We start from the raw sequence: 10,521 nt of genomic DNA, 5'->3' as shown, positions 1-10,521 counted from the left end.
ACATTATGTTCTCAGCTGGAGCTGTGCTACAGGGTTTCTTCAAATTCCTTGTGTATTCGATACTACCTTTGTGTACAAAAAATTGCATTTCTAGCATTAAAATTTGCCATGCCGAGTGCAATGCTACTCCCTCCGTCCCTATAAAATAGCAACCTAGTTTTGGATGAGACACATCCTAATACTATGAATCTGGATAGCCTATATTACAAATTTGGACATGTCTCATGTTTAAATTTATAATACTAGAATATATTCAATCTGGTACTAGACGTAGTATATTATAAGATGGAGGGAGTAGCTTATAGAGAGTATAGTACTAGTAAGGTGGGGAGTACTTGTAATCCGAGCAACCAATTAATTTTATAGGAGTACTAATTTCATAAGGTCGTTGCTAGAATTGTAATAGTGTTTCTTTTTAGGACAGAGAAAAAAAAAGAAAACAATAGGGAAAGAGATAAGTTATATTAGGTTCCTTTGGAACGTAAGATTGTACAGGATTTTCACATGAATTAGTTCAATTCATGCAAAATTTCTTTAGAACTTCCAAACCAAAGGAGGCTAATTCTTTTGAGTTAGTGAGCATGCACCACAAGAAACACATTAGGTTTAGGATTCGAATCTTAGTTTTACTTCCGTCTTAAAATATAAAACACAATACACGATCTTGTATTGTGAAACAACGGAAAAACAATATGATTGTGTATGAAGGAAGTAGAATACACAAACTCGCAACACACCAATTGATCAGTCAGTATTCATTCACGAGAGGAAGGCATTGCAGAGTAATTAAGAAGTAATTGAAGCAGACCCATTTGCCAAAGTGAGAATTAACGTGGCAGAAAATTTTTCATCCATTATTTCTCCATCTTGCATTCCGCAAGAAGACCGCTAGTTAGGGGGAAAAGAGTAAAAAAAGACCAAAAACGATCACAACACGTCGTCGTACTCCAACACGTACGTACGGTACTCCACTAGAACGTAAAACCTCTCTAGAAGAGGGAAACCGGACCATATATTTGGTAGCACTTTACAACTAGGGCTGTTCAGATCAGCCATGTTTTTTTGTTTTTTGTTCTTCCAATCATTCATCGAAAATTTCCTTTAACCAGAGCGCCGTTTGCAATTCCCGCTCCAGCGCTGATGACGATCTCTCGTTGAATGCCGAGGGGGTTCCTCACACTGTGTAGTTCTGCTGGATCGTGTCGATGTCCAGCCCCTTCAGCTTCACCACCGATTCGACGTGGCCCTTGAGAGTGTTCAGCTCTCTCAGCCTGAAAGATTATGATCCAGAACAAGTGTTTTAGTTTTCAGCAACATTTTCTCATTGATGTAGTAGTAATTAATTAATTAACATAAGTGGTTAGGCACTTGATGGATTTTATCAGTGTTGGAAGTGAGCAATGTACCTCGCGATCTCAGCTCGTCTCTTGGCTTGCTCAGCGATCTCAGAGAGCTCGCGGTAGCTGCTCTTGTCGTTGAAGAGCGTGTTGGAGGCGACCTCCGGTGGCTGAAGGCCGTGAAGTGTTCTTTGTGCGGTGGCCCATTGTGCCTCCCTCTCCTCCCTACCGTAATCCTTCTTGGTGGTGAATGCAATCTGCAAATACAAGGTTCGGATCATCAGCCAGCTGAAACAAAAAATGGAGCAGACAACCATATATGTACATTTCTGACAACTGAAAGATCTGGATATGTACCTTGTTCTCAAGGAGGTTGTCCCAGGCCCTTCCACTCAGCACAAAGCGGATGAAGAACTTGAAGATGTCAAGAGGGAAGTAGAACACAATGCTGTAAAGCCAGATAACGCCAGCCCAGCCCCAGCCAATGCCCTTGATCCTGGCAAAGCCCCAGTTGGCATAGACAGCGAGGAATGTCGCAACCTACAGAAACAGTAAGGTTAGGATTAGGCATGATTTGCCGTGACGTTGTTATGACGTAGCTCGATTGTTGAGTAGTTACTGTCTTGTACATACCAGTTGTGCAAGCATGAATGCAGTGACCAAGAGAAGACCAGGGCGTTCGATGAAGGACCAGCTGCGAGAACGGGTGACGAAGATGAGGGCCTGACTCACAATACTGACTTGGAGGTACAGTGCAGACATCATCTCATGTTCACTGTTCCTGATTGATCTGACACCGAATTTGTCCTGAACAAAAGCACTTTAGTGAGAACAAAACTTCACGCAAAAGCATACATAATGAGAGAGAAGTGTAGTGGACAGACTACAGATAGGGTAAGGTGAGAGCATACCGTGAAAAAGTCTGTCTTGTGCATGGCCCAGAAGAAAATAACGGTCATCAGAGCAAGGTAGCTTCCAAGCACAATACCGGTAGCGAAGATTTCCTTCAGCTTCCAGCTGTCTGGCAAGGGAGAAGGCTTAACTCTGTCCTTCGAGATCGTCATGATAGTACCTGCAAAAATATTGCGTGAGAACTGATCCTTACACTAGGAATGTACATGGAGGGAATAGTTATCAGTAATTTATCTGGGCAATAGGAATGCATACCGTCATTCAGGATGGCAATGATAAGGACCATGAAGGGTGAGAAGTCGTATTTCCAGATCAGAGCAATAAGCAAAAATCCAAGCTGGAAAATAAAATTGATATTAGAGTTTGGAAAATCGAGAAAAGAGCTTATATTCCATCTTTTATGTACGAAATGGTACTTACCACTATACGGATGGTGATGGAAACTGCATAAATCTGATGTACACGAGACAAAATAATACAAAGTTAGAATGCGATGTGATCATATGTTTTACAGAGAACACAAGTTATTTGCAAAGGAAGAACTTACGGTATAGTTCTTCATCCTCTGGAAGATGCATCTGCTAGTGAGGACAGCGCTGATAATGACACTAAGACCTGGCTCAGTGAGCACAATGTCGGAAGCACTTCTTGCAGCATCTGTAGCATCAGCAACAGCAATACCAATGTCGGCCTTCTTAAGAGCAGGGGCATCATTGACACCATCTCCGGTCATACCGACGATGTGCTTCTTCTCTTGCAACCTCTTCACGATCTCATATTTGTGCTCTGCATAACAAGAAACACATTGAGGAATGCAAACATTGAAAGCAAACAAGCAGGTAAGTCTGCATCGATCCAAGCCATACCAGGGAAGACTCCGGCAAAACCATCAGCCTTCTCAATGAGCTCATCCACGGGAAGTGCCTCAAGTGAAGCGTCCTTGTTTTGTCCGAGCAATGCGGATGAAGGATACATGTTTGTACCCATTCCAAGCCTCCTACCAGTCTCCTTACCAATAGCAAGCTGGTCACCTGATGTACATTAAAATCCAACCATTAGCTCTTGCAAAATTCTATTATACTGCTTTCTGTTTTTATAATATTTGTACATACCAGTGATCATCTTAACATTAACACCAAGATGGAGAGCCTTCCGGATAGTTTCAGCACTGTCGTGCCTCGGGGGATCAAACAGGGGCAGCAGACCAACGAATTGCCATGGTCCACCAGCAGACTCCTTCGACTTCTCAGGTACTTCCTGCGACATCATATTGGTATGAGAATATGGTTCCCTAATCACTAAAAAGGTGATAGATCATTCAGTAAGGCAGCCATCATACCTGTCTTGCAACAGCAAGAGAACGAAGCCCACGCTCAGCATACTTGTCAATCACAGCATGCACCTTCCTCTTTACATCCTCCTTGCAGTTGCACAGGGTCAGGATCTGTCCAAATTTCAACCAAAAAAATGTCAGTCACGTATTATAAGTAAAGAAATTAGCAAAAAAAAAAAAGTGAAACAAGGGTCAATCTTTCTCACCTGCTCAGGAGCACCCTTGCTGGCACGGTGCCAGTTACCATCGGCATCGATGTATGTTAGAGCAGTCCTCTTGTCAACTGGGTTGAAGGGCAAGAAGTGCACTTCCCTGATACCGGCTCTTGCCTCCTTGGGATCAGCAAGCATACCAACCATGGCAGCATCGATGGCATCTTGGTTTTCTGTCCTAGATGCCCTTGCAGCCAGCAACAAAACATGGTCCTTGTCAACACCTTTAGTGAACACTTCAACGAGGTTCTTGTCGACGCTCAACTTGTTAAGGGTGAGGGTTCCGGTCTTGTCACTGCACAGAACATCCATGCCAGCCATCTCCTCGATGGCAGTCATCCTCTTGGTGATAGCACCCTGCTGGGACAACTTGTGGGAACCAATGGCCATGGTGACCGAGAGCACGGTAGGCATGGCAATTGGGATACCACCGATCAAGAGGACCAACAGGTTCTCAATGCCACTGCGGTAGGCACGGTGCTGGATCGGGAACATAACGATGATCTCGATCACGATACCAACCGCAATCGAGCAGATACAGAAGTTCCCGATCGCAGTGAGCACCGTCTGGAAGTGACCAACTTGGTTGGTGCTGTCAACAAGATGCGCCGCCTTGCCGAAGAAGGTGTGCACTCCAGTGGCAATGACCACGGCCTCAATCTCACCCTGCTTGCAGGTCGAGCCAGAGAAGACCTCATCACCAGGGTTCTTGGTCACTGGAAGGGACTCCCCAGTAAGTGCAGACTGGTCAATCTTAAGGGGATCACCCTCAAGGAGACGAGCATCAGCAGGGACGATGTCACCGAGCTTGATGCTGATAATGTCACCGGGAACCAAGATTGCTGCCTCCTGCTCGCCCCATCGGCCATCCCTCAGCACCTGGAATAAGCAAACAAGTTTGGTTAAAAGAAAAATTCAAGATTACGTAATCAGTGTTCACTATTATTGCAACTTATTCCAAAGTGCCAACTGCTACATGACCACATCCTAGTACCTAACACATTTCATTTCGGCTGATTTGAGTTGACAAGTTGCACGAAAAAAGAAAAATTCCACGTGACAACGATGTGCGTGCGTGCGCTGCCACATTTTTCTCCCCTTATCCTATTAAATAAAAATACAATGAAAGGGACGACTAGCTAACTGAGGATGAGCTCCGTAGCAGTTAAAGAATTGTGATGGTGAAATAATTCATGTCCAAGAGGATACTTCCTGATATCATAGACCTATCAATCTATCATACGTATGAAAGACAGAAACTTGACTTCCAGCTCCAGAGCAGAAAAATTAGACCACGTTGTTTTGCTAACAATATCCAAATTAGCCGCAATTGCAGAACACCTAGGCTATTATTTACGCCAAATGAACAGTACTGTCCAAGAGGTGGGTCCCTATCTTTATTTTCTTGCAATAATGGAATATATGCCCACCCATCCACTGGACAATTCAGAGCTCAGTTTCTAGGCACTCTAATTGAAAGTGCCCGTCCGAAAAGTACGCACATAGAGATTCTTCCTTCCACTACTGTATAATACTATTATGACAACTAGTCAATACAAAAATCAAAGCCTTGTGTGGTACAACGGAATAATTAAGGTCGGTTTCCAGTTCAAAGTGCATTAGTTAGTACTCCTATCCAGTGTTTCTTGAGCTCACCTTGGTCTTGGGTGCAAGGTTGGCCATGAGAGCAGCAGCGGCGTTGCCGGCGTTGTTCTCTTCGATGAAGGAGATGGTGGAGTTGATAACCAGCAGGACAATGATACCGACGAAGTCCTCCCAGTCCGGTGGCTTGCCGCCGCCGTTGGCCAGCGCGATGGCCATGATGGCGGCCATCTCCATGACCCACGACAGCGGGTTCCACATGAACCCCAAGAACTTGAGTATCTTGCTCTCCTGCACAAGCACACAAACAAAAAGACGCAACAAAGATGAGCGATTCGCGTCAGAAATGAAAGAAAACCACACGCAACAAGAGAATGCAAAAGGCTTTGACAAAGCATAGCACGCACCTTCTTCTCCTCGAGCTTGTTGGGGCCGAACATCTCGATACGCCGGTTCCCCTCCTCGGAGGAGAGCCCCTCGCGCGTACATTTCAGCTGCTCGAACACCTCCTCGATCGGTATGTTCTCCTGCAACAACAACAAAAGCCACAACCACACTAGTCAGCAACAACAGAGTGAGAAATAAGAACTCGGGTTACCCAGTTATTCGAGTAAGACGTGACAATTAAGAATTTATCAGTCGGGTCTATGATATGCGAGTACAGCGATAAATCCTTAATTATCACTATCTCGTTATTCGACCTATAATTAGATTCGCGTGTTGAACAATTTACAGCCTTATCAAAAAACTATTACTATTGGTGGATGGGCCCGACCTGTCATTGACAGATAAAATATCTCCCAGGTGGTGCGTGTGGGCCCACGCCGTCAGCGCCTACCAGCCAAGCGGTCAGGATCTACTAGGAACACACGGAGGAGGAAGAGTCCAAGGGGCAACAGGGGGGTTGCAGTGCCCGGCCAATGATTGGAGAAAGTACGGCCGTCAGATGGAGATCAGACGGCTCAGCGGCAGTCAGAGGAGGCGCGCGTACTTCCCGTGGCCCCCCTCGTGTCGTCCTTGAGATGCGTGCCGGGAAGATGCGGTTTCGTTTTCTCGTCGCGTGAGCCGAAGGGAACAAAACCAGCCCAAAATTAAACTGATTTTTAATCTATTTTTATTTTTTTTAAAAAAAAGATAAAGCGAGCAGCGGCTGGTATACGTTGTGCTCTTGGATTGGGCTGTCCGCTTGGTCAACAAAAAAGAACAAAAAAAAAACAAAGCAAACCAAAAAAAAGGCCGCAGCTCAGCTAGGCACGCACGGATTCCACTGTGTGTTTAGCTTGCCTTTATGGTGGTTAGCCACTAATCTCCGCTGCGTGATTAGCTCGCGCCCGTGCTCAAGTGACTTTTGACTTTACGTACATGCAAATTCGTATGAAGCTCATGAATAATTTTAATTTTACGTGTGAAGCTGAAAAATAGTTTTATGGAGTAGGAGTACTTGCGAAGCTGAAGAACTATTTGAGTATATTTGTTCACTGCTTCTTTGTATAAATGAAGAACTAAAAAAAAAGGAAAGTAGAGGCAAGAGTAATACTAATAACTGGAGGTGGGCATTTAATTACGCGTAGATCTGAGATTCAATTTTTTTTATACTATAGTTTGGTGGAGAAGTGACCATAGTGGTATAGTGTACTCCTACATGACAGATTAAACACGCATGTGAGCAGGATCTTTCAAAAAGTTTCATTTCAACCAAAAAAAAGGAGGAGCCGGAGACAGATGAACAAATTGATGATGGTGAGAGGAACAGCAGCAAAACAGTACAGAGGAGCGAACAGGGTGAGAGAGAAGAAGAATAAGAGAAGAACATGGCAGGCGGCCATGGACAACTGGCCCCTTCTGTTATGAAAAGCCGCGTTGAGAAAGAGAGCGTGACGTGAAGGCCGCCGCCGACGACGAACGATCCGTGCTCATCTTTACATGGAAAATTTTCCTTTTCATTTATTAAGCGTATCAGAAATCTACTCAGCTCCAGCTAGCCGGTATCATTAATTTTCAATTCTCAGACTATTTCTATCGCCAGTCAAAAATGGTAAGAACTAAAGCTAGAGCTAAAGCCTAAGCAACCCAACACGCGAGAGGGAGGAAGCGAGGAAGAAGAAGTAGTAGGTAGCTGGTGGCGGCGAGTGATTTTCTCACCAGATCAACGGCCTCATTCTTGATCTCCTCGAGCCCACCCATGGCTGACGCGACGCCGGCGTCGTCGGCGAACACACCAGGCGCGACCACTAGAGAGGAATCGGCTCACCGCGAGACCCCAACTCTACCCCGTCCGTCTTCCACCTCCGGCGCGGCGGTGGTGGTATTAGTAGTGGAGAGGAGAGGGAGGAAGGGGGAGGAGGATGGGTGCGCTCTATATAGCGCCTCCCCGCTTCATACCCGCACTGGGCCCCACCTCGCCGCGCGGGGCCCCCCTCTCTGTTCGCGTGCCCCCGTTAACTTCTGGGACTCTGGCTGGCTGGGTCGTGGGGCCCACGTGTCGGTGGGCCGTGGGCGTAGGGGGGAGGTGGAGATTTGACTCTTGGAGGGGGAGGGGAAAGGGAGGCTGTGGGACCCGGGCCCACGGAGCTGTGGATGTCAGCCACTTGGGGTGGTGTGTGGTGGTGGGCCCCACGCCGCATCACGGGAGAGATAACGGGTTTTCGGGCTTTGGGTGTGTACAGTGTGTGTGTGGTTTTTTAACTCCGTGGGGAACCGTCCGTGTTGTGCCTGGAGTGAGTAGAGTAGTGAGATTCATTTTACAAGCTGGACCGTCCGATGGATGTGGATCGTGCGGCTCACGGACGAACGAAGCTAGCTGATCTCGATGGTGGATTAAATTACAAACACAGTATGAACGTACACCTACCCATATAAACACGCGCGTACACTCATATCTGTAGAAGACTAAATCGAAATATTTTAAGACTTAGAGCAGGTATAATAGCAGACTATTATCCAGCTACAAACATATTTTAATAAAATAAAATATGAGAGATAAGAGCTACGGGCTACATATATGTAGTCAGCTGCAGTACGGAATCTAAGACAAAATGTATGTATGATGGGTGGAGCCATATACTAATAGTATAGTAAGCAATTATTATATGACGAATTGACTATTAGATTGGCCAGAGATGAATTGGAGCTAATAGTGGGCTATACTATTAAACTCGCTCTTACAAAGTATCCATGTGATAAAATTTGGCTTTAATATGAACTAACGCTAAATTTGTTGTTCCTGTTCAATTTACAATGGCCGGCTCTAGAAGTACTATCTTATTTTCGCCCAAATGGCACCTGCGTACCGTTCGATAGAAGTATTATCTACAAGACATGATTGTATCTGTGTAGTTGCTGGATTTAAAAGAAATTAAATAGTTCATCAGGGATGTTCCAGTGCAGGCCTAGCTGCCTCAGTTCAGCTATTTCCCATCTGTTCCACTAAACCTTTTTTTCTTGGGGGTTTACATATAAAATTGCAAGTGTCAAACTGAACCCTGCTGCTCTCAAAGAGGTAAGAGCCGACCAAGCGTTGTACTACCATCCCCTAGCATTATTCTAATCCCCTGCACATAATGGGCAAATAATTCACTTGAATAAAGCCGGTTTCAACGAGCAATTTGCAGGTGACGGAAGCATCACCTAGCTGCTAGCAGCATCCACTTTTTTTATATGAAAAATACATAAAATAAAAAAAACTTATATAGGGGCAGATAGAAGAGAAAGTCTCCTTGGCATGCAAATTAGTAAAATCTTTTGTGGACAATAATTCAGGACAGAACAGGGTCGGCGATGAATGCAACTTGAGATCTAAAAAAAGCGACCCTTCTTCCCTTCTATCGCACACCCCCGTTCATTCACCTTATCCTCACGGTTATTCACGACAAAATTCCGTTCCATACGCGTGCGAGGCCGTACAAAAACGGGGAAGATTCGGCTGGTTTTTTCCATCCGAGGAAAAAATTCAAAAAAATCTCTCGAAATTTGTAGCCATCTCGGCGGTCTGGATGGAGCAATCGAGGGATGCTTCAGGGCTTGGATTTAGCTAGGTGTCTCTTGCTGTGTTATTGTTAGGTCACGGATAGAGAGGAATATATATATTTTTTGGGAAATCCTTAAGTCCGTACCATATGCTTACAAAGATTATCTTGTCAGGAACAGCCAGATGGATATTGAGAGTACATCAATGTGAGTACGGTGATGGTACTACATGCCTTCTTGAGCGGATTTCTGTGCAATGTATTTTATATTTTTTTGGTTTTTGGAATGGAGTATACTACTTAGAGTAGGTACAATAGCATGCTATAAACCAGATATAAACATATTTTAAGCAGATAAAAGAAAAGAGAGAAAAGCAGCGGGCTACAGATCTGTAGTCAGCTGCAGCACGGACAAACATAATGTGTGTATGACAGGTGGGACCATGTATTAATAGTGTAGTAAGCAAATATTGTATGAATTGACTATTACATTGGCTATAGATAATTTGGAGCTAGTAGTGGACTATACTATTAAACTTGCTCTTAGTACCACTGTAATGTGCATGGTTGATTGGCTGGAGCAGTTGAAGCAGCCAAAATTAATCTTCGTAATGGTCGAAATGGCACCCAAAACAACGGCCCGTTTCCTTCTTTGGAAGATGAGATGGACTTCTTGTGTTCTTTGGGGTAAATATAACTGACAGTTTGAAATGGTCATTATTGTGCCCTTTCTTTGTACCTACAACTCATGTGAGAATATTGCATTGTTTTCTATTCGTTGAAACTGGTGGGGACAGTTTGATATGCCATTTTTTGAAGTTTGAGTATGGACCTATTGATTGTTTTGTGGATTTTTTTTTGTCTAGGTACGAAATGAAGCCATTTTAGACTTTTCAAAGTCAACAAAAGACTACTTAATTATTTTGTATAATTCAAAAGGAAATGCATGACTGTAAAATTTATTGTTATAAGTTTTTCATATGTAAAAAATTTATGTCTCAAACAATAAATATGATCGATGTTATCTGGTAATAATAAATAATTACTACCTCCGTCCCATAAAAATTGCATTTCTAGCTAATTTAGGACAAAATAGTAGGATTGGAAAATGACAACAATAATCTAATTTAATGAACCCACTGCATGCACACATTCCATAT

General features: G+C 44.1%; 1 protein-coding gene across 1 annotated transcript; it reads right to left on the bottom strand.

Moving 5' to 3' along the window:
* Positions 1-777: 777 nt before the first annotated feature.
* Positions 778-7,885, bottom strand: LOC4337257 (plasma membrane ATPase-like). Its single transcript, NM_001402449.1, has 15 exons — positions 7,539-7,885; positions 5,804-5,923; positions 5,451-5,687; positions 3,789-4,673; positions 3,589-3,693; positions 3,362-3,506; positions 3,116-3,280; positions 2,797-3,035; positions 2,670-2,702; positions 2,505-2,586; positions 2,249-2,409; positions 1,971-2,144; positions 1,695-1,877; positions 1,407-1,594; positions 778-1,271 (listed from the first exon to the last, which is right to left on the bottom strand). Exons 1-15 carry the CDS (start codon positions 7,578-7,580, stop codon positions 1,175-1,177), a joined length of 2,856 nt encoding a protein of 951 aa, NP_001389378.1. The 5' UTR covers positions 7,581-7,885; the 3' UTR covers positions 778-1,174.
* Positions 7,886-10,521: the final 2,636 nt, after the last annotated feature.

The sequence above is a fragment of the Oryza sativa genome, chromosome 4, assembly GCF_034140825.1.
Source record: "Oryza sativa Japonica Group chromosome 4, ASM3414082v1".
Lineage (NCBI taxonomy): Eukaryota > Viridiplantae > Streptophyta > Magnoliopsida > Poales > Poaceae > Oryza > Oryza sativa.
This window is presented reverse-complemented; position numbering and strand designations above follow the sequence as displayed.

What these genes read in the sequence shown, in the direction of transcription:
- LOC4337257 (NM_001402449.1), bottom strand. Translation starts at nt 7,580, where the DNA reads ATGGGTGGGCTCGAGGAGATCAAGAATGAGGCCGTTGATCTG. An exon ending in CTCTTGCTGTTGCAAGACAG is followed by an intron (nt 3,507 to 3,588) that starts GTATGATGGCTG and finishes ATGATGTCGCAG; the next exon opens with GAAGTACCTGAGAAGTCGAA. An exon ending in ACAACCTCCTTGAGAACAAG is followed by an intron (nt 1,595 to 1,694) that starts GTACATATCCAG and finishes TTGTATTTGCAG; the next exon opens with ATTGCATTCACCACCAAGAA.